The sequence below is a fragment of the Zeugodacus cucurbitae genome, chromosome 5, assembly GCF_028554725.1.
Source record: "Zeugodacus cucurbitae isolate PBARC_wt_2022May chromosome 5, idZeuCucr1.2, whole genome shotgun sequence".
Lineage (NCBI taxonomy): Eukaryota > Metazoa > Arthropoda > Insecta > Diptera > Tephritidae > Zeugodacus > Zeugodacus cucurbitae.
The window spans coordinates 32,128,914-32,154,227 of NC_071670.1; the positions used below are offsets into that span (position 1 = coordinate 32,128,914).

General features: G+C 33.4%; 2 protein-coding genes across 5 annotated transcripts in view; one reads left to right on the forward strand and one right to left on the reverse strand.

The window, feature by feature from the left end:
• Positions 1 to 6,998: 6,998 nt before the first annotated feature.
• Positions 6,999 to 11,427, reverse strand: Idgf4_0 (chitinase-like protein Idgf4). Its single transcript, XM_011187053.3, has 3 exons — positions 11,123 to 11,427; positions 7,878 to 8,438; positions 6,999 to 7,814 (listed from the first exon to the last, which is right to left on the reverse strand). The coding sequence occupies exons 1-3, from the start codon at positions 11,232 to 11,234 to the stop codon at positions 7,168 to 7,170; spliced, it is 1,320 nt and encodes a 439-aa protein (XP_011185355.1). The 5' UTR covers positions 11,235 to 11,427; the 3' UTR covers positions 6,999 to 7,167.
• Positions 8,344 to 25,314, forward strand: part of LOC105213936 (pancreatic lipase-related protein 2) — a 48,962-nt gene continuing 31,991 nt past the window's right edge. Inside the window, exon 1 of one of the 4 annotated variants that reach the window (XM_054230782.1) lies at positions 8,344 to 8,480. In XM_054230782.1, the coding sequence (XP_054086757.1) occupies positions 8,455 to 8,480 (26 nt within the window). In that variant the 5' untranslated portion in view covers positions 8,344 to 8,454. Of the gene's footprint in view, positions 9,236 to 10,271; positions 10,445 to 12,548; positions 12,807 to 25,314 lie in introns of those variants that run through there. The other 3 variants (XM_054230783.1, XM_054230785.1, XM_054230784.1) reach the window with 3 other exon arrangements.

Sequence of the window (25,314 nt, forward strand, 5' to 3'; positions counted from 1 at the left end):
AGGAAACTATTACAAACAAAGTTTCATTGAAATCGGTCGAGTAGTTCCTGAGATATGGTTTTTGACCCATAAGTGGGCGACGCCACGCACATTTTCCATTTTGTAAAAAACTCTGAGTGCAGCTTCCATCTGCCATTTCTTATGTGAAATTTAGTGTTTCTGACGTTTTTCGTTAGTGAGTTAACCCACTTTTAGTAATTTTCAACCTAACCTTTGTATGGGTGGTGGGCGTGGTTATTATCCGATTTCAACTATTTTCATGGTGTATGATGGGGTACGTAAGAGAACCGACTTCAGAGAGTTTGGTTTATATAGCTTAATTGGTTTGCGAGATATATATAAATGACCGATTTGGGGGCGGGACCACGCCCACTTCCCCAAAAAAATTGCATCCAAATATGCCCCTTCCTGGTGCGATCCTTTATTCCAAATTTTACTATTATAACTTTATTTATGGCTTAGATATGACACTTTATGTGTTTTTAGTTTTCGCCATTTTGTGGGCGTGGCAGTGGACCGATTTTGCCCATTTTCGAAAGCAACCCTCTCACGGTCCCAAGGAACGTGTGTTCCAAGTTTCATTAAGATATCTCAATTTTTACTCAAGTTACAGCTTGCACGGACGGACGGACGGGCAGACGGACGGGCAGACGGACGGACAGACATCCGGATTTCAACTCCACTCGTCATCCTGATTATTTATATATATATAACCCCATATCTAACTCTTTTATTTCTTGGTGACACAAACAACCGTTATGTGAACAAAACTATGATACTCTGTGCAACAGGTTGCGAGAGTATAAAAATACATTTATCTTATATGGATCTCTGTCTGGCGAATAGACAGGTTCCACCAAGGCATTTTCTTAATGGAGAAGCGCTGTCAAGAGAAATTATGCCTCGGAATGAGAGATCAGTTTATTGTTGAAGACTTAAAAAAGCCATTCCAACATCCAATAATTCATGAAAATCATAAGTATTTTTTTCAACATTAAGGGGTTATATACAGTTAGAATTTTCAAAAAATCGATTTTTTTTCATTTTTTTAATGTACATATATTTAAGAATACACACAGAAAATTTCATATCGTTCCGGTGAATATTTTCAAAGTTACAAGCAAATGTAAAATTTGAAAAGGCGTTTCAGAGTGCTTGGAAGTACAAGGTCCAAACTTTAAACGCGTTTTTCTCAAAATGGTGTTTTCAAAGTCGGTGACCAACATTACTCGAAAACGGCTGGACCGATTAGTCTCAAATTTTAACACGAAATTCTTAAATATATTTTTTAGTAATTAATCGAAGATTTTTTCTCTCCGATAAATATTTTTTTTTTATAAACAATTTAAGGCCGAAATTTCGGTGAAAAATCGATTTTTTTTTTGAGAAACCGCCATTTTGTCAAAAAAATTTATTTTGCTTATTCCTTCGATTAATTACTAGATTTAACATTATTTTAACGAAATCTGTTTGATTTTTTAATTTCGGATGATCCAGTCCCGAGATATAGTGGTTACCGCAAAACGTCTTTTTTGAGAGGAGCTCCTGGAGATCAGCTGTAGCTCTTTTTCAAATAAATATTTTTACTAGTACTAAGTCTTAAAATACAGTTAAATGATACCATAATATGTGTATAAATTTTTGGATCAATAAATTAAAAAGTTTTCTCAGAAAAAATTCTGGAAAATTCACTTTTTTTCGGCCGTCTAACTGTATATAACCCCTTAAGGTACCGATACCAAAATTTTGGCCGATGCCGATGCCGATTCTTTCATCAACCACTTTATTTAGTAAATTAGTATAGTAACAAAATAAAAACAAAGACAAATAACATCACAAAATAAGTGAACAACTCAGTTCATATGTAAATATGAAGTTGTTTATTTATTTAATTAATATTCAAAACAAAATTATTATTATTAGATATATGTTGATAGAACAAATAAGTTATTCGCGTTTTCTCAAAGCGAATCAGCAATATTGCTTTTTTCCTTTAAGAACAAATATGAGTATTAAGGCTATTATTCGAAAATAGTAGGTCTAGTAATCCGTTATTTCAAAGAGATGACTTTTGTCATTTATATCTCGCATTGTGAAAGTCGGCAAATAGTGATAATGACTTGATAGAAACTTCGGAAGCTTTTGCCTGTACCTTATAGTCCAGTCCAGCATCTGTCTGTGGCAAACTTTTAAAAATAAATAAACGTAGTTACGAATGCTTCTATAATAGTGGCTTTATGATATTATCTTCAAAATCTCAACAACTTTAAACAAAACTGTGCATATTTGACGTAAATCGAATGTTTCTAGCAGTACTAAATAAAACATTTCATTTAATGAAAAGTTATTGAATTTCTTTATACTAGACTTAAATTATGATGAATTGTTAGTTTAGTGTGTGATTCACTGTGTTTTATATGGTAAACAAAAGAATTCAAATTTTATGCTCTAAAGAAATCAAAAACGTAAAAAAAAGTATTTTAGTGTAATCCGAAAGAAGTAGAAAGAATCGGCTATGATGCCAATACCGATGCTTAATTTTGTGGCCGATGCCGATACCAAGGCCGATTAATCGGTCGGTCTCTACATTAAGGGGCTATACCAGCGTGAAATTTTCAAAAAATCGATTTTTTATTTTTGCTTATTCGATAGTTTATACTTTCAAAAATATCCTATGAAAGTGGTAAGATTGTATATTGAATAGTTTTTGAATGCAGCGTTCTAAAGATCGACCGCTCGCAGGTCATTGTATAGGAAATATATTTCCTTTAAAAGCCTTTTTGACTTTTTGTGTTTCAGCAACTCATTTGGCCGTTAGGAAACTTTTTTTTTGGCACCTCCGAAGACAGCATATAATTCCGTTAATTTTCAATATTTTTGTAAAAATTAAATTTTTGTGTGTGAAAAACTTCGAAACAATCGATCGAGTACTTTCTTTTAAAAAAATTCACGAAAACCGCCTAATTTTTCATGGGTAACACTGGTATAGCCCCTTAAGCAATATTTTCTTCAAATGAAATTTATGTTTGTACTTCATAGGAAAATGTATGTTTTGAAGTCACAAGAACAACCTACATGTCATGTTTGTTTTGTCTTCCACATACGTATTATTGTTTAGTGTCCCTAGTACATGGAAAATTTGTAAGAGTTTTCATGTGAAAAAAATCAAAATTTTGTTAACCAGTGTCATTTTTGTTAGCTACGAAATTCATATTTACTCTTAATGAAATGACGAAACAAATTTTAAAGGAAAGAAGAAATTTAAAAAAATACCATTTTCTAATGTATGAATATTTAGGGTATTCACAAGGTGTCATAGTGTGTCATATCGTCATATTGTCATATTTTTTTATGACTGTCATACCAACACTGTTGTTGTTTCACATGCAAAATTAAAATATGACTGATACAACACTGCGTGGTATGTTTCTTGAGTTCGCTATTCTATACCCCTACCCACTTGCTGCCGAATTTTTTCGGTTTTTTGCGGCATATGCCTAGTACTGCAGCAACCGGTTACTTTTTAGAGCTGGTTTTTTTGGGACACACTCGTGGCAGTCGGTGGGTGGGGCTTTGGTGCGTTTTGGGGGAAAACTTCGACGAGTGGGTAGTCGGTTTTCTGTGAAGAACCGGTTTTTTTGGGTCGGTCAGTGGTCGGTTTTGCTCGTGCCTTTCTGCCCGAACACTTCTCAACCGATTTATACCGCACATTGTATATATCTGGAAAATACGGACATATATCTGGTTTTGGGCTCAGCAAAAATCGCTATGTTTTTTTTTTACTAAGACCAAAATCGGATGATCGCATATATATATTGATGATTTTTTTATCGCGGATCGCGGATATATAGCATTTCTGTCTTCTTAATTTTTCACTATCAGTTGATTAAGTGTAGAAATATGACAAAATATGACATACAACAGTTAAGGGTGCTCACAAGAGTCGTATTTTTTAAGAATATTAAAATATGACATAACAACAAAGCTTGTGAATTGCCTAATTATGTTTAAATTAGAAATATTCGATGTTTGAAATCAATATAATTGCGTTTTCACTGAAAATTTTTTATGGGTATAGTATTTGAATCAAACTGGATCAGGTAACAATAAAACAAAACAGTTGCGAAAAATTGTAAATCTTCTTCATGAATATATTTGATACCCTCATTTTATTAAAGAGTAAGGAAATTATTGGAAGAAATCAATAATTTTTTGAAATTCTTATAAAGCTGAATGTCTGAATAGAGTACGTGAAACTTACCTGAATTTAATTATAAACAAGTAAGGAATGGAACCGAACATTTTATACTCTCGCAATTTATTTATTTAATTTTATTAATATAACACACTATTTGACCCACATATTCATCATATATATGGCATAAAGTCCATTGAAAGTTTGAAACCCTAGTATTAGGTATATGGGAGTTAGGTGAAGTTATGACCCGATTTCACGTATTTTAGGCATGGAGACATATTATTAAAAGAAAGATATTCCCTCTGAATTTCTCCAAAATATTTTACTTTGCAACTTTGTTGCGAGAGTATAAAAATTAAATGTTAATAATAACAATAATAATATTATATAAATGAGAGCTCATAATGAAAAAATATATGTAAACATTTCTAATACTCCTACTACGGGATGCATTTACCAAGGAATATTCCTGTCACAAATGCACAACCAATCCGTTCTTAAACACCAACAGCAAAAGTTACATGCAAAATGGCCGTTACAGCTGACACGTTAATGTTGTTTTTGTTGTGATTTTGATATATCAATAACGCTTTTGAGACTGCATGTAGGTGGAGGAAATGGGCATGAAAGGAGGATATATGGGCACCAGAATACGATGCATACGGTCACACAGTTTTGTCTAAGAGGAGGTGGGTACAAAACGAAGGCAGTGACAAACAACTGTACCCGTATGTACAAACGAACACTTGCATAATGCCGGAAGAAAGATGAATTGAATTGTGAACCGCAACACATAAAACAATCACTAACAGATCACAGACGTCTAGCAAGGAGCTGATGCAGTGTTGCCATTTGAGCCGAAATTTGTGGTACATATTAATATTACAAAATATATTTAATATTAAAAATTACTTAGTTACTTTAGTAAGTAATCCGCCCGAATACTCGAAGCGGTGCAGCGTATAATCAGTATTTTCGAGAACACTTCAAAAAGAGATTAGGGAAACTATAATTAAAGGATCTAAAATATAATCTTTATTTATCAGTGTTCGTCATCAAAAACTTTGGACTTATCTCAGGCATAATAGCCTTTTTCATCAAAATTTTGCCTAGTTATAATATGTCGACTTTAGTTCCAAGTCGGACGGTAATAATTTATAGCAGCGCCTCTATTAGAACCACGGTCGACTTCAGTGTACTCTCTTATTCTGTATCATGTGACTGTGTTTCTGATAAAAGAAATTTTGGTGATTGCAAAAAAATAAGCTGGATTTTTAGAATGAATTCGCCTCGGTAGTATTGTGTGAAGTGGCAACACTGGTAGGAAGGAAGTGGCAAAGACGAATGGGTGACAGTCATTCAAAGTATGCGGACACGGGCGAGCAAGTCCAGACCGCAAATGCAAATCCTCACATACATATACGCCGTCACATTGTGGAAACTATTTTTACTGTCGCCGTCGCAATTCTGCTTGGCCTTTGAATTTTCCCAATTGCAAGCTGCGATTCCTGGATGGAAATGAAAATAAAGTTGTCAATTGTGGCAGTCGTGCCGTAACGATTTATGTTCTTCCTTCGATGAAATTGATGTTGATGAATGCAAATGCATTTGGCGTAAATACGTATGCGAGTATGTGGATACTTGGTGTGTTGATGGATAAAGTCATACCATTATACATATGCAAGTGTTTGTGCTCTAGTATGTGGCTAAATGTACAAAGAGCACATTCGTCTCCTCTGTGGTCCATTCATTTCATGCTTTAGGCGTTGGTAAATCACTGTGTAATTTATGTATTGTTGCCTGAGACAAAACACATACCCTTTGATCTACTTATAAACACAATCGAAAGCCTTAGTTGCGACGATGAAATCGCTAGCTATTTATTCCTCTGCAACAGCCTCTTTTTTATATAGCAAAACGGTTTGGGTATGCGTCCAGACAAACTTCAAATATATATTTAATGGAGTCTTAATTATTAGTTAGCTAAGCATAGAAGGCTGAACCTTGCGCTTAAAGTTGCAAAGGATTTCATTTGGACAGCCGTGCTGGTCCTTATTGATGCCAAAAACTCTTCTAGACCTCTTAGATCAAAACCTCAAGGGTCAACAAAGCGCTTAGAGTTTTTCATAAATTTCTTAAAACGACTGAAATCAATTCCTTTCGAAGGTATACCTGCCAAGAGCCTTCAACCTTAATCTAAGGAATGTTAGATATAGGAGGAAAAAGTGCCGAGATGATTCTACCTCGCTTTCATCCATACTGCTAGGCAAGACTGTTGATCTATTGGACAGAGCCCAGTCAAAACTTCTATGATCGCAGCGAGATAAATCAGCCCACTAACGCAAATGAACCACGGACTACCGCCTAATCCGAAGACAATGTCCATTTTCCAGCCTTTCCGCTGTTATGAGGTACCCAAACTAGTCGAATAACAAAGTAGATCGAAGATATTGTTAAAGAGGGCTCTAACTTTGACTAACCTGAAACGTATCACGATTGCCTCTATGAAGGAGGTCGTAGTTCGCGGCAGTATATCTACTGCTACCTTGATTGCAGGCAACTGTAATTGAAAGGCTCATAGAGGTGATTAAGAGTGATTTTGCGTAGCGATATCTGCAAGGGTCCTTAGATTAAGAATACCCTTAGGACTTTGGGAATAGTAATTAATTAGTTCCTAATATCGAAACAGAATGCTACGCTGCTCTGTGTACTAAGGAACAACCGAACTAATATAATTCCAGCGAATACATCCTAAAGATATACATATATATAACTAAACATCCATAAAAAGACATATTAGATGGGTATATATGTTTTTGGTTGTGTATTTTGTGTTTTTCTTTTTGGTAAATGTGACAATATTACATGCTCCGAACAATGAGACTTAAATGAGCAAGAAACTTAAAATGCTTAAAGACGTTTAACAAATGTATAACTTTAACCACGTTGTTGAACATCCTAAGTTAAATTTACAACTTGAACTTAATAGCACGTAAGATTGGGTATTTATCACCAGTGCAAGCACCGCGGAAGTCATCGAAAGACAAGTCCACTAAAGCAATACCGCCCAAACCGCGAGCCTTTACAAAGGCTGCTTTATTTGCTGCGGTATCAGGATCATCATAGCCCACCCAGATGCCATTCTCACCGCTGTCATCAGCCGAACGATAAGCGTAGTTGCCGAAACGTTTGGTCGGATCGCCCACTTTACGAAGTGGACCATCGGCGCCCTTCAAATGTTGATTGGCTGGATTTGGCAATTTGCCGCACACCTCTGGCCAGCTGAGCAGACCCGGTTTCTGAGTTTGAGTGCCAGCTGGAGCAACACCATCGGTTTCAACAACTGGTGGCACACCAGTGAGACCAGAATCTTTAGTCATTTTCCAGGCGCGACCGTAGGCGGCAACAGCGACATTGATTTTAGTTGCTGGGCAGTGATTGTTTAACCAATACTGTGCTTGGAAATTAATATTCGCTTCAGGGTTACGTTCATTCAGTTCGTAGATGGGTGCTGGGAAGTCAGCCACTTCAGGGTTGCGTTCAGGTGTTTGGAAGTCATATGCATGCAAGTTGACGTAATCCAAATTGTTTACAATTGCGGGCACATCGTAAAATACTGTAAAAAATTCCAAATAATAACTTACTGATTCTAAATCTGATTAAAAAGTATTAAACCTACGTGAAGAGTTCACATTGGGCAAGACGGAAAGACCCAATAAGTAACCATCGGGACGGAAAGCATTCTTCAGTTCACGCACCAAAGCTGTGAATTCTTCCTTATGTTCCTCGGCCTTCTCATCCACAACAAAGTCGCCGGAGAAGATTTTCTTGAAACCCTTCCAGAATTTACCAATACTGCCATGCACCTTCTTGGCCTTATTCTTGGGGAATTGCCAAGCCAAATCGAGACCATCGAAACCATACGTCTTCACCAAAGAGTGTGCGCTGTTTATGAATGGTATGCGCGCATTAGTGCTCTCCAACAAAGTCAGATACTTGTTGTTATCTGGATCCATTTCATCTCTGTCGCCACCGACGCTCAACAGTACTTTCAAGTGTGGGTATTTCTTTTTATAACCGGTCACGGTGCGGTACAGTCCCGAACCGATGTCCAGATCGAGCTTATCATTGCTGCTGACAAGTTTGTTCGATGTCGGATTGATGCTGGCATAACCGTAGATGAGATGTGTGCAGAATTGTAAAGCCGGTTCTAAATCGTTTGTGTGCAGTTTGGAGAGACCTGTAAGCATGTGATAATGAAAGCGAAAGGGTCATTAAATGTGTGAGTAATCAGGAAACAGGTTTCTGTTTTTTAATTATTTATTGTAATTAGCGAAAGTGTTGCAACCTTTCGCTTAAATCGTAATTGAATACAGTTATTATTATTGATTATTGTAGATTTGAGGAACAAATCACCTGGTTTAATTTATAGGAATATATGCATATGTAACTACACAAGTATAGGAGTAATTCGCGATTATAAATATAAATTTGTGTTTAAATTATATTATTATGTACATGTATACGGTGGTGTATGGTAAGTGTTGGCGAAAATATGCGAAAGCAAATGCAAATAATTTGCTGTTGCGAATATGGTATAAACAGCAAACACTGAATTACTTATTGACAAACATACCTATCTGTGCTTGTTTTGCTTCATATTTTCAATTTTGTTTTTCATTGTATATTTCCGCTTTGTTACTTAAACAATTAGCATCATCTGAAATGCTCACTGAATATGAATTAGACGCACTTGAGCTCAGTGTCGCAAATGTCAGCCAATTTAAGCTGATGGAAGTGGATTAGGGGCTTTTAGCAGGGGATTTACATTTTTCTCAGAAACCATCAAGGCATTATGTATGAACGTACTATGTGGTTTTGTATAAATACATAAATATATGTATTGTGAGAAATTATAATAATCAGTCAGTCTGGGTAGACCTTTATTAGTAGCCACTGCATGTGTCTGTTCAATAAACTTTTGCCATAAATAATAAAATGGTTGGCTGGATTTCCAAGACATTTATTGTTTTCTTTGTGAGTATTCGAGTACAAATTGATATTTATACGTCATTGGCATACGGCAGATCACATTTTTTTATAATTAGCGATTACCTGCGCAACAATGCCCTTCGAACGATAGAAAAAAATCTTAAATTCATAATTGGCTTTCTACGTATTCAATAGACGGTACATATGTATATTTATTGTTGATTTTTTATTTTTATGTTCAATTTGTCCAAAGTCGCTATAAATCAATCACCAATCTGACTGGTTTAGACACAAGGCCTAGCCTCAACTGCTCGTTGATATCATTACTGTTTTTGTAGCTAAGTGTCAACAAAAAAATTGAATTGTTTACAGCCACCCACGTACAATGAAAAGAAAAAATAAAAAAAAAATATTTTTTTTTCTCGGAAACTTTTCAATTAAAGTAATTGATCTTATGACTGCCAACACTTATGGAATGAACTGGAATGAATATTAAATTAGGTTAGTTATGAACTTCCAATAAAAAATAGAAAAAATAGAAATTATTTAAAAATGCTCTACTTTTTTTGAAGACTTGTGTGTAAATTTTGCACATACTATTTTTATATGAACTATGCAGTACTTAGCATATGCGTGTGATAAATACGTATGTAGCTAAATTCGGACAACTTTGGGTTTCAGTAATAAAAAGAAATTTTATTTAATTTATTCTGAAATTCATAAATGGTAAACAATTATTTGTATATGGTCAATGTTTACATATATAAAGAAATAACAAGTCTGCACTTAAGTGAATCACTTTTTTGGATTGCACAGTACTTACAAATATATGTACATATTTATATGCATTAGATGTAGTATATTGTTATATACTTATTCATATATGTATGTAGCTATCTCTTGTAAACAACTTGTCACTCATAATTACTCTAGTTGTCTGTCCGTCATTACTTTAATAGACATAAGTGTGGAAAATTAAGCACACATATGTAAATAATTGCTGTTCTTAAAAATTTATAAAATATTCTATGTACAACAAATTGCTCACAGAGGTTATCATCACACTGTGCTTGTGGGGGATCTATAATACATATTTACAAAAACATAGAATAACATAAATATGTATATAAAAGCTCGGTCTGGCTTGAGATTCTTATAGACTTATGTGTAAATATGTGCTTGTCTATAATTGTTGCCCACTTCTTAATCAGTGTAGTCACGTACTATCTATGTCGATTTCATTAAATAAGTAATGTGAGTGTGAGTAATTAAATAAGTAATGTTAAATAAGTGTATGTGAGGTTTGTTGGCCTCCATAGAAATATATATATGTACATCTGTGTAATATGAGTTTTTTCTCATCATCAGTTTGAAAAATATGATTTTTAACATTAATCACTTATTTCAAATATGCTTCGTATTCACATACAAAATACAAGGGAGATAATTTGGCTATGGACTTGAAGTAACATAATAGCTATTTTATGCAAATAAAGAGACTATTACTTTAATTCAAAACTGTTTTTCTTTAATTCAAAGCCGGACGCAATCGCCGGCTTCTATTTATAATATTTTCTATTTTGCTTTGGAGCGACTTTTGATAACCTTTAGCTCGAGTATATATTTTTATACAAACACATACATATAAGTGTATGTAGCATATGTACACATCTGCTTGAGATAATTTCTAGAATATTTCGATTTAGTGAAATTCGAAGGCTGTGCACTTTCGGTTTCATTTATAATTATTTGAAGTATGCAAATTTCACTGACAGTTATTTATTTGAAAAATTACATTTTATTACTACCCCGCTTGAACCGATTTTTTCACATTTATTAATTATATGACAATAATCTTATGTATATGGTTATCACATAGGTACATACATATGTATGTATTTACAAATTCGCTTTGATTATTTATTGCCTTACCTTCGCGTACATAACTGCTGCCATCGTAGTAGCAAACAAGGTGTGAGTTGCTCGCATGCTGGGCGCTAGCCAACACTGCCAGCGATAGAGCTAGCAAAATGACAAATTTCATTTTGTCGAAAATTTACGAAATTCACACAAATTCAATTGATTAAGTTTCACACAGTTATTTTCGAATGCCTTTAAAACAACTCAAATTTATTATGAACTACTCGCCTCCAACATAAAACTTAAACTGCCAACTGATCCGAGAAGGTGGTTTAAGTTAAAACCGGTGCGCCGTCGCGAACTGCGCGTCGATTGCGGTTCGGTTGATTGGTTCACTGGCGAGCACTAGCCGAGCAAAAGTAAACGTCAAAAGCAATAACAAAATCGGACAACTACGCAAGTGATTGTATATAAATATACAGTATACATGTATATATATGTCTAAATGGGTAATGAGATAAGGTGTGACTTGAAGCATCAGTTGAATCCACTTGTGTTGAAAATGAAATCGGAAATCGACCACAAAACTATATTATTAATATTTATTTTGTGTGTATGAATATGCAAATAAATTTTCTTTGTAATCAGAACACATAATTACTTTAATTAATATATGAATCAGAAAAATATTTTACTTTTACATTACCGGCAAACCCATTTGTCTTTCTGTGTAAGAGATAGGTTAATATATTGGTCCCAACAGTTTTAGGTTAGATGTGGAATATAGTATTATATATAAACATATATTAGTAGAGTATACACATCTGATCAACAATATTAGAAGTGACAAATTTGCCGAAAGGAATGATGTATTAGTCAAACACGCAGATTATTTTAAAAAGGTATAAAATATTTAGGAGTTCACGCTCCTTCACGAAAAAAGCCTCCTCTCACAAGTCAATAGACCGATTTGAACAATTTGATATATGTATATATACATTAAATATACCAAGGTTCCATATGTGCGACAATATAACGGACAACAAAAACTTCTTATAAATAGTACCCATAAAGTGGGGTAACAATCTGAAAGAAATTGAATAAATTCGTCTGGTTGTGGTATACTGATCTGAGAGTTGAAGATATTAATACCCGTGATATAAGGTATATTAAAATATGTTGCCATTAAGAAAGGCTTCTTCATATTTTAAGTGGTGATTTCGTTTAAATCTTTGTTTCATTTATAATTACCTTGCGAGTATACTGTATTCAATTTAGATAATTATAAAATACTTAGCTTTGAAACCCACTTATTTGCTTCATTCCAAATTGTATCCCAAAGACTGTATAGTCATAAATAGTAAAGTCCTTATGGACTTTAAGAATATAAAAAAAGTTAAACCATCAATTTTGAAATATTGTAGATGAGATTTGCTCTAGAAGTCATATATTTTGATGTATTCTGATCAATAGATCCAATTGGAAAAAAGTTCAGAAGTCGAACTGAAGTCTAAATATGCCATTGCAATAACATGAAATGCATGTATGTATGTATGTACTTTTTTATTTAGTGCAGTATCTTCATTATTTTGTTTTAATTTGACGAAAACAAACTTACAAAGACCCCTCTGTATTACTTTATTTGCTGTTGATTAACTGCTGCTAATTATATGTCAGTGACTGTTAATGGAGTTGTTTCTCAGTCGTTGATGTCTCATTGTTGATGTCATCATTTCGCACACAGATTTTCAAGCACGTAAGTTATATTATTTTGTTTTTATTTATACCGATATTTTTCCGGTAACTGCTTGGGTTCATATGTAGGCATATTTAATATTATATACATAAATGTTTGCTAATGTAGTTTTATATATTTCATAATTAAGGTGTATAGCCATTACTTCTATAGAAAAGTATATTGTTTGTTACATAATCAAGGGCGATGTTATTGGAATAGTTACGGATTTCAAGGTAAATAATTTGAATTAAGGTTTTCTGAGAAAATTCTGCGTAGAAATTCCATAACCTTAATTGAGTCAAAATCCCTTTCTCCAGATGTAAATCGGAAGTTGTAAATCGCAAGAGATCTAGTGAACAAAGAGCCTTCAACAATGTCGGTCTTTCTCTTGTTATAGAAAACGTAACTGGAAGTGCCAGTTGTCGAACTTTTGGGGAAAAATGTGGGAAAACTATCTTAAAATTTTCTTCTCGGCTCTACCATCTTGCTAAGGTAATAGCTGAAACTACTTGGTTTGAAATCTGTGCTGTTTTCAATCAGTTATAATGGATAAAACACCAAATTCAAATCTTCAACTTACCAAGCGCATACGTGAAGGGTATAAGCATTGTATTTTAGTATTTTTTACATGCCTACCTTTTAGCGATCAGCTGACAATGAGCTGGCGCTCTCATAACATGCTTATATTACTTCACATCATAACGAGTGTGCATATTGTTTTTGTTTCCCTTTGTCCGTTTTAAAGTATATAATAATACATTTAGTCACATTTATGATATAAACAAGATCCCTAATTTACCCACATGATTTATCACTGATCAAAGCAAGCGGTTAGCAAATATTCGTTTAGTAATCCATTGACATTATCTTTTGCATGCAAACATATTTGCTGAAGTCTTGCTTTTAGGATTTTAGGCTCTTTTGTGTTTTTGGCTAAACATTAAGCAGTTTATGTGCGTGTGTAGTTGCTTTAATGAAGAAAACGTGCATTTTGATCACTACTGATTGGGTGTTGGCTCAAATGTATTTTTCCATTTGTTTCATTTATAATACATTTAGTCTGTTCTATATGGAGTACATGAATCATCAGTTATAAAAAGTCATTACATATACTGCATGTAATTGGCGAGGTTACCGCTCAGAATGTAAATATGTACATATGTGTGTATATCTGTTTAGATTCACTTTTACTTCCACATACGTTTAGTTCACCTTTAAATGGTGCATTTTTATTTAAAGCGCGAACAATGCACACAGCTATCAGCTTTATTTAACTTCCTAAATAGAGGTGCAAACGTATGTGGAATGAAAAGGCAGATCAATAATTTAAATTCGCATGTATTTATTTTCATTAGGGGATTTTTTTTTGTTAAACAATCGCAAATTCATAAACGTCATAGATTTCTTTATTAGTTGTACCTGTGTATATATACATTTTTATGTATGTACAATAGTAAATACTCTCAAATATATAGATTCGTATATTAGGGTGGTATAATTTTTTCGGTGGAGATTTACTTAAATCTGCACAAAAATATTTTTTTATCCCTTTTCTTTCGCGCTGCGTTTATGCCTTACGTTTTATTTAATCAATTAAAATATATTTCAAAGTAAAAACAACAAAAATATATATGAGTCGTTTTTACCATTGTGAAAAGTCTATATATGTAAAACAAAATTTGGTAGCACTCAGCAAGCGGCGAATTCAACTGGATAACTTTGTTGTTGCTTTCACAAGTAAAATTTTTGACGAGCGAGCAGAGAAGTGACCAATCGATTATAGCTATTATATCTATTAACTATAAATTTATGGATTTTGAAATAATTCGAAGACAGGTTTGTTTAGGGAAAAGTGAAAGGAATTATTCTCCGTATAAAATATTTACTCGGCCATTTTTATTGATAATATATATTAGCCCTTAAACGCCTGCCGGTTCCTCCAGGAACCAACCGCTATTTTTGTAAAATTTTCATGTATAAACATGCATTTTTAAATATTACATTACGTGACCTTTCGCTTTGATTTACCCGTTAACTTTTAGTGCAGTCGCCACTTTTGTGAGAGCTTTGTAGTCATTTACATTATGACTTGAGTAAGAGTGTATTAAAAAAATAATTTCAAGGACAATTTTGTACTTTCAAGTGACTAACAATAATGACGAATGAAGTGATTTTAGGAGATCGAGCAGGATGGCCACATATCAATAAAATGTGGATTTTTGTAAAAATATATATTTAAAATGTATTTCCCTAATGAGCACCTAGTGGTTCCTCAAAGGACCTCCCAATAAAATACCCTGTAAAATCTAAAATAATATTTTTTAAGGAAAGTCGTAGAACAAATGTTTGTAACCGACAATTATACTACATCTCAAAATTTTGAGTGAATCGGAGTTATCAGGCTTTTAAGGGTTAGATTTTCAAAAAAAATATATATTTCCATCGATTTTAGATATTTTTGATAAACTTTAATTGGGAAAATCAAGCGAAAATTTTATCATATATTTACTTCGACAGAATACGAATACGAATTCGAAAGAATACGAATTTGCTATACATATTTTATAAATATTTGATTCACCCTAATGTATATACTTAGTATAGAGCATAATTTAAACGTGATTGCCTAATTTATTACAATAAATCGATTGCTGTTGGCTTTACTGCACAAAGCGCATAAATCCAAACTATAACCTAAAACAATATAAAAGGTAAGCAAATACTTAGTTCGACAGCATTTCAGTATTATGTGGGCTTACAAAAGATTTAAAAGTGTAACATGTTTAAAGTAGATCTGTAATTTTGAGAGAAAAGATATTTACATGTCCCGTCGTGTCTGGATATGAGGACAAAAGTATTACAGTATACAGGATAAGAGTTTCCAAACGAATTTTTATGTAAACGAAATAGTCTTGTCAGGACAATAAGTTTGTATTAGTATGAAGGGCAAAAGGATTCCCCTATTTACATATATATCTTGTTTTGAGAAAAATGGATTTTATACCAAATAATAAACTAAGGGAATTCAACTGGAAAGATTTCGGTCTAAACATTAATGTATATCATATCGCATATTCATATGCTATACATAAACAGACCCTGTTTTAACCAGTCGTTAGTAATTAAACCCTGCGCTAATAACTGCGCTCAGGTATACAAAGCGGATATTTGTATATACTTAGTTATGCGCGTCTCCACGCTAATAGAAATATAGAAATAAAATTACTATAAATGGTTTATGGGATTAATTAAAACAACCACAAATTATGTATAAATTCTTGTATTGGCATTATTGGCTTTGCTTTTGGTATTAAATGCATTTTAATATAATTATGCCACACAAATGGCTTATGGTACTAAATGGAAAATCTGTTTCATATCATTAAAAATAATTAAATATAGAAAATTATTTAAATGAACTTGATTATGACAAATGTTTAAGCGCAGATTTAAAACTACGTTTCATGTGAAATTAAAAAATCGTATAAACTAGCGTTTTTTTTAATACAAAGAATTAAATTTGATTGTGGTGTGCAAAAATGGTAAGCGATTATTTTAGAAAGTTTTTTCTTTTAATAAATAGACATGTGTATATTGACAATATATCCGTCTTCTAAATTTGTTTACTGAAATAGAACGTCGAGATATTCACAAAATATATCAGTTCAATATAAAATTGTGGTTTGAAATCAAGCTGTAACTTGATTGGTTCAGGAGTTTTACTTTATAATTCAAATAAATATTGTTTTTGCTTTTCTTAATTTATTATATAGATTTCTGAACGATAGTTCCCCTGAATATTTGGCTTGTGGTACGCTATAATATCTTTCATTATTAATCGAATAACTTTTTATTAATAATCTGTCGAAGAAAACTGAAATTTAAGTTTTAGTTCTTAAATTTATCAAATTATTGCTTTTGCGATACACACATACATACGAATGTCTATATGCACATTTGTACGTAACTTCATCGATGCGCGATGCTTTGGGCCAAATAATCGATTATGTGTTTTGCATAATTTTAGGCTCATTATCAACGGAATATTGTCAAGCTGAACTTAATAGATTTAAATGAATTCTTACACCCGAGGTAAAATATTAGATAGAAAAGAAAATAGTGTTGTTTGTCTATATTCTATTTTTAGAATTCCAAAAAATTAACAAGGAATACACATGATGTCATCGACATAGGCACATAAAACGGTACCGTCAAATTGAACACATTAGGCTCCGAACTATTGGTTTGCTGGTTATTTTCCAGATTTGGATCGGTGCTAGTTGTTTTTCATTCCTAACATCCAGAAAACGTACTTTTCAGCTAAATAGTATTGTGTTGAGAAATTAAACGTAATTTATCTATACTACTATTATAAAGAGAAAAGATTTCTATGTATGTTTGCCGATTTCAAAAATTCTTTCACCATTGGAAAGCTACATTTATCCAGAGTAACATAGGCTATATTTATTGCTAGAATCTCAACTTCCTGGAAATAGTTCCTAGGTGAGGGTATCAAAAAGACTCCGTGATGGAGAATCTTAATCTGAAACAATCGCAATTGCGTGCCAGAGTGTCGAGTAACAAGCGTTCGCAGCTGCTTGCTGAACAAAATTTCAAAACCTCCCAAGTACGCGCTTGAGGGTTGAGTATGGAGCGTGTGCAGCGGCTTGAAAACAAAATATTAGAAATATACAAGCTGGCACTAGGGAGTCGAACTCTGAGCATTACCAACGCTTTCACAATCAGAGAGAAAGACAACGGACATCAAAGACTAGAGGTCGTAATACATTTTAACTTATTATAAATAAAATATAATTTCATGTTCGAATCATCCTCTTGTTTTTGGAGAGTGTGCATAAGTGTGTAAAAACTTATAACTTTTGAAATGTTTGTTTAAACCCGTGCGAAGCCGGAGCGGTCTGCTAGAAAATAATAAAATTTGATGAATAGGTTACATTTGTATATAATACTTTGTATCAAAAAGATGACAATATACAGACTAAATGGCTTTTATTTATAGAAACAGAGAATTAACCAACATCGTTGGGGACATCACATAGCTTTAAGAGCCCGCTTGCAAAAACTTTAGAAAATAGTAAAACATTACCTTGCGAATGCTCAGTCTTCAATCGGTTAAGAAGGAATACTTTCCAGGACTCCCAATACTAGAATTTAAAGGTTCCTATTTTCCAGGATGGGAAAAACGAACCGACCGTGTCGTTAGTGGGCGCTTAACTGGGCATCCTTGAGAAGCATAATGTGCCTATTGATAGTTTAAGTGCGGTAGCTTGCAGTCAGGCGCTCCTCAACCATCAGAAAGAATTGAATACACTTTTAGCGTTCGGCTTGAGTCCATACACCGAATATATCGCTTTTCGTTTATTTGTTCTATTTTATAATGCATATATCGGTTACTATGGAAAACATCTCAGTAAAATTGTTTTAAATATTTTCCATATAATAGTGCTTTTCGGTACAAAAAATTAGATAACTCAGTGCACACTTTTTCCGATTCAACAAAAAAGTTTAATAATTTTCGTCCTCATGTCTGATGTCTTCATATCGTATATCATACATATTGTATACCGATTGTTAATATGCATATGTGAAATAGTTTAAGACAGTGTGAAAATATTTAATATTATAACATATTACGGTTACGAGTGAATTCACTTCTATTTTATTAATATGCATGTTTACTTATATATACTCGCATACATAAATATTGTATTATTCTATATATAGACGTATTTATATATAATTAAACAGGCCACTACAACGATATAATGTTATCAGCTCTTTCTGCCGCTGCATTTGCGTCAGCTATGCCATAATAATTTCTCTACCCTGACCTCTATGCATGCAAGAGTCGCATATTTAATATATAAGAAACAATATGTTATAGCTAAAAGCTAACTCCTTGCATAATTTAATGCATTTTTCAAGCTCTCCATGCCCTTGAGTGCAAAAAAGCTTTGCATTACAGAAATAGTATTCGCAGTGAAGTATTTTCCAAGAATCATGGCCACTTTATGAACTAATAGCTAAGATAATGGGGTTTTGCCTTAGTAGTATAGTCGATTGTAATCAAATTTATATGTATGTGAACACGCATGCACACGTGTATTTGTAAAGGTAGCTATGCACTTCCTGGAATTTGCGCAAACCAAAAGCAGCAGCTGCACAGAAATAGTTTTGGTAGCAGCTTAAAGCTCGTAGAATGGCAAGTGAAAGGAGAATTCTTTATTATTTCAGTTTATACCGTTGCATTGCGCGATTCAACTATATATAACATTGCGTTTTATTAACTGAATGGCAAATTCCTTTTGGAAAAAATCTTTTTTTTTTGCGCTTCCATTTGCCACAGCGTAACCGAAACGCAGTGAAGCGTTAGCAAGGCGCATTCGATATTGCGTGCATCAGTGCAAATATGCGTGAATTTTATTTGCATGTGGCATGCCACACATGTAGCATGTGTGTCGGTGCATGTAGATAATACTATATTTGATTGTATTTATTCGCATTTGTGTGCGGTGCATTGATACCTGCCCATATCGAACATGCAATATGGCAGTCAATAAATGGCAAAACTGTGGGCGAATGGCGCTTGAATTGTATACAACACATGGATACTTTCTATAGTTTCCTTTCTGTGCACATTTTACAAACTCACACTGTGCTCTTTCGTGCAGGATTGTATATGTGAATGAGTTTTTAGTTACCTCAAATTACTGTGTAGAAAGCTGAATTGGCTGGTTAACGCGCCAAAGCCACACTGGATTTACAATTGGATTTCGTTAGTTGTGAACTTTTGCGTATTTCTGCAACATATGTATGTATAATAATTTTGCTGAAGTTCAGGGGTTTTGCAATAACAAAATAAACTCGGGATCCCGAAATCATTTATGTTCACTTCAATGTGCTATAGTACTTTAGTAGATCAATACTGGGTAAATAATTTTTTATGGCGATATTTATATATTAAATAATGACACGAGTATAATAATAATTAATATTAAATCATAAAAACTCTATAAATTAGGGGTATCGGGATTTGCATCCCTAGCAGTTATACCATGCTTTAAGTCTACATGTGTATGTATTCTGCTGAATATCCTTGAGCTCTGCTCTTCGCATATGTTTGTATGTAGCTCAGCGAATCGTTTGTGTTAATTGTGTGCACGCGGATAATTGCTTCAAATTATGTGCAAATAGTTTAATTTTACTTTATCAGACCATTCTGCAAGTGTAGTTTGCATGCCATTGTATGCGATAATTTGCATTTTAAAGCGGTTTTTTCAGCTTATGTAACGATTCCAAGTACATATGTACTAACATCAATACGCACACAAATTTATTTATGTTTTTTTTTCGCAGGCTGATTATTTGATTGGCTGTGTTTGCCACGATTGTTTACTTGTATATCCGCAATCAACCATTATTTACATTTGTCATCAGTGTGAAAACATTTGACAGCTGAAAGTTCAACAGCGTAATTACGTAATGGAAAAATCAGATTTGCTTTAAATTAAAAATTTGCTTAAAATTGAACTTTGAGCTTGAAGTTGACCAAATACTTGGTTAGATACTCATATGTATACATAGTTTTAATATTATCGCAAAGTGTTCGAAAGAATCTGCAGAACTATTCAGCATTTCGGATAAGATATACAGTAGCGGACAAAAAAAAAACAGAAAACTTACCTGCAGTGATTTTAAATCTATGTAGTATTAACAAATCAAACTCTCATATACAAGAAAGTATTTATTATACTAAGACCATTATTCCTATACAAGAAAACGCTTTTATTTATTTTCCTGAGTGTATATACACCTCATTGCAAGTGCAAAAATGCCAAAATTGAGTATACGCTAAATTTGTGAACAAATAAAGTTTAGTTAGGCTCGTCTTCAAAAATATCCAAAGACTGGGTCTATAAAACGCAAAGCTAGCGTGCTAGCTCCGGACGCCCGAAGAGGGAGAGAGTCAAGGATGACCACCATATTAAGCGGATTAGAATTCAGAACAAATTCAAAATCGTTGAAGACATTTGACCCGAAATCAGAACAGGGATTGTATTACGGAGCCTCCAAAAAGCCGGACTAACAGGCCGGGAAAAATGCGAAAAAAGACCTCCTCTAAATTGCACAAAATTTGGACCAAGGAATATTGGAGAAAAGTCATATTTTCAGACAAATCCAAAATTAACCACTTCGGTTCATTTGATATGTCGCACGTTTGCAGAAAAGTTGGTGAACGTTTCTATAACGCATGTGTCAGAAATACCGTTAGGCAGGGGGGACCTTAATGATCTGGGGGTGTTTTCCTTATCATGGTGCTGGAAATTTGCCCTTAATTGTTGGAAATAATAACTCAATTAAATACCAACAGCTCTTACTGGAGAACATTACTTCTCCAATTGAAGAGCACTTTTCCTATGTGGACAACGTAATTTTTCAGGATGATTCTGCACCAACCCATCGAGCCAAATCGAAATATTAAATGAAGACATTTTGGTATCTCTATCATTAACCCTTTCATGCCCAATGTTGCCTATAGGAAATTTTTATCACTTCATATTTGAGTTAAGACTAATATATATCTGTCCTAAAAAAAAGTTAGCTCCGCCCATTTTAATTCGGGCATGAGAGGGTTAATACTATTTAAAAAAAATCGTGTTTCTATTATATCGCGTTTAATTTTAAGAATATTTTTAATAAATACCATATTTGAAATTCAAATCGGAAATATTATATTTTGGCTTCTAATCGAAAATGAAAAGATTTATTTATTTTTATTTATGTTGGAAATACTTATATAAATGTAGTTGCATAACAAATTTTATCATATAACTCTTTGTTTTTAAAGAAAATCAAAAAGTCACACATTTCGAGTGTGTCCACTTTTTTTTTGTCCGCTACTGTACCGACATAAAAGCCACATACTCTCTTGCTCTCAATTAGTATCTTATCAATTTGTATGAGAATCTGCAAATTAATTTTCATAGAAAAATACAAATTTCAGCACATCATTCGAATTTATAGTCGAATTTTCAACTCAAACTCGTTATAAAGTAGTTAAAAACTTGTTCATTTCCCTGAAGAATGATGCAATCTTTAATAAATCTATAACTTTTCTTTGATTTACTCTACCGCTTGCTACCATACGTATGAGCTTTTTGGCGCCATAAAGTAATGCAGGTTAATGCGATTTAATGTAGTTGGTCGAATAGTTGGGGCAAGGTAAATTATATGATATTTCATGCTATTCAATTTCCACAGAATTTTTACTTGCAAGTTATTATCATGAGGATATGTATGAATGCAATCAAATTAATTTACGCTCAATTGTTTGCTCATTTCTCGCTTTATTCATATCCCACTTTACAATGAACAGTTAGTATGTAAGAATGTCCGTACCAATGTATGTATATGCACAATTATAAATAAATTATAAAACAATGTTGTTCATGTGAAAACATTGTTATTAAAAAAAATGTGCGCAGCAATAAATAAATTAATAAGAAATCAGAAATACATAATACATATACTGCGAAATGTTATGAAAGTGATTGTGTCATATAACTACTATCATTATGAAGATATTTATCGTGTTACTAATTATTATTGATTTCCCTCATTGCAAAGCATTTCATAAACTTCAACATAAAATTTAATACCAAAGGCTGACATAATACAAATGAATAAGAAAGAGCTCAGGACGGGTCTAAAAGAACATTTTAGACTCTCGCAACTTCTTTATTTAATTCCAATGGAGAAGCAATGACACGATTTTACACGGTTTTGACATAGATGATGTGCCATTATAAGAAAATTATTATCTCGATATCTAGGGTCTTGAAAAGTTATAGTTCGATTTCGATTATTTTTAGATAAGTCATGCCACACCTCTAATGAAGTATTTATATTTGCTTCGATATCTTCATTGATGTTTGGCTTATATATTGTCATAGAGGATGTAGGAATGGTCACGATGCGTTCTTCGTTATAGGCTAGACAGACGGCAGAGTTAACACCGATTAACTGCGCTTTAAATCAGTTCCAAATTTTTAAGTGACAGACGGCAGCAAAGCGAGTTATAAACTCCCATTAACAGCTGATTGGCAATAATATTTTCTTTTTGGTAAAATAAAATAGGATAGAAAGCAAATATTGCGGTTGTTATCCGTACAATTAGTACAAAATCACTAATTACTAAAAAAATAGAGATAAATACGTTATTATTAGAACTTCCATTGAAAAAAAATTAGCTAGTTCATTGCATGTATATGTTTTTGTTTACATTTCATTGAAAAACAGCTGTCAGTTTGCATATTTTCTTTCACAATAGGTTAAAAGCGGCCATGTTTAACAATGTTGCCAACGAAAATGCCGCGAACTCCCACTAACTCTCTAAAATTTTGAGGATTAAATGGGAGTTATCAAATGGAGTTAACTGAGATAACACTCGAATTAACCCCGATTAAAGCAGTTAAACCGAATTAACGCCGCCGTCTGTCAGGGGTATTAGTGTATTAGCGCAAAGTAGTTTTAAGTTTTCTACATAAACACTTTCATACTCTACAATCAAGTACCAATGAAATTTGTGTCCACCAAATTTGGTTTAGATAGCTTTAATAGTTTGCGAGATATGTAGAAAAAAAGCCTAATAAGAGACGAGTCCACGCCCACATTTCAGATTTCAACTCGTCTCGTCCTCCTGCTTGATTTTATATACATACATACCGTTATTTGAAAAAAAAACGAAAACTATTATACTCTGTGTAACATCTTGCAGGAGTAGAAAAATTGTGTTTGTGGCTTGGATTAAATTGCTTCATATTTCATAAATTTTCCCTAAGTTTCACTTAATAAGACAGATATTGCGTCTTATTATTTTATTTACCTATGTTATAAAAATGAAACTATAATACATTTTTTGATAATGTTAATTTTATTTAATAATAAATGAGCGATGTATGAAAATTTATTTAAAATTAAATTGTCACCTTTTGCTTTCACACAAGCCCTTAAACGACTTGTCCATTGATCAGTTGCAGCACGCGCAGTTTCTTTTGGAATTGATGATGCTGCACGAACAAAAATTTTTTGAGACTCTCAAAATTTGTATGCTGTATCAGACAGGCCATGTTCTTCAACTCTGATCACAAACTGTAGTCAAATGGATTCAAATCTGGACTTCTGGATGATCAATGCAGCTATTAATGCTGTACCACACCATATCCAGCTGGTACAAGTTTCCCCCAGTTTTAGCCCATCGGTTACAGTTAATTCTCAAAGCAGGTTTTATTTGGGAGTATCAAGTAGCAATTAAATAAAATAAGTGTTCAATATAATCTCAAGAATGGAACCAATATTCGATAAATGTCAATATGTATATGAAAATTATTGTGAAATGTTCGCATAATACAACAAATAACAGACACAAGTGTTAGTGCTAGTCAAAATATTTCTTCGCAAATTCAAGAAATATATTTTTATCAACAATTCTCTTAGCAAAATGCACATGTCAGAAGTTAGCAGAAATACAAGATAGCCGAGTAGAAAAGTTAAAAATAAGAATTAAATAAAAGTGATTAAAGTGGAACACTCAAAAAGTCATGTTAGCAATGCCATTAGATAAATGACTCCGGTGCGTAGATTCAGCAATTGCAAGTGTTCGGTCGTTGTTATTATTTCACCACAAGTGCCCAATGACGTAGCACTAACTACTAAACACTACACTAACAAGTGAACAAGTCTATACAACAAAGCGATACGAGAAAAGCCACATTTGCAGCAACGGCAATTACTTCGAGCAAATGGTAGTGAATAGTGCAAGCATGCGTTTACGCATCCACAACATGAGTTTGTGCGAATGTTTGTGTGAATGGTTGGCAAGCAGAAAGTCCCCAGTAACTCTTTCCGGTTGAGTACTCCCATAAGTGTCGTAAACATATCCTGCCAGCTTGCAAACGTGCTGCCACCTTTGTCTCTGACTATGGCGCTCGCAGGCAATAAACTGAAATAGTTCGTACTCGTCTTTTGCAATAGTTGTCGTACATGAGTCTCACTTTTCTAGCTGCACGCTCAGGTACTCATAGTTATTGAATTTCATTTGTACGACTACAAGTGGTGTTGGCTATAATAAATATGAAGTATGTGAGTATAAAAGATGAGTGTGCTAAAGCGTCAGAGCGTTTGCAAATAAAAGCAAAAAATAATCAGTTACTAACTGCTGCAACTATTAAAAATATATAGCAGAGTTATTGTACAAATATGGGTTTAAAACAAATCAGTTTAACATCTTACATCTACAACTTCCGGTGGAAATACATATGTCTTAACTAACACAATTCTTTATAGTGTTACTACATGTTGTGTTATGATATGTTTCACCTAAATCCAGATAAATATTGAGTGAAATACTCGAGAAATAAAGTGACTATCCCGACCTACCTAAAATATATCCTGCATACCAAGATCTTCTACTAAGCACCCTTTGCTTTTCTTCACATTTCCATTT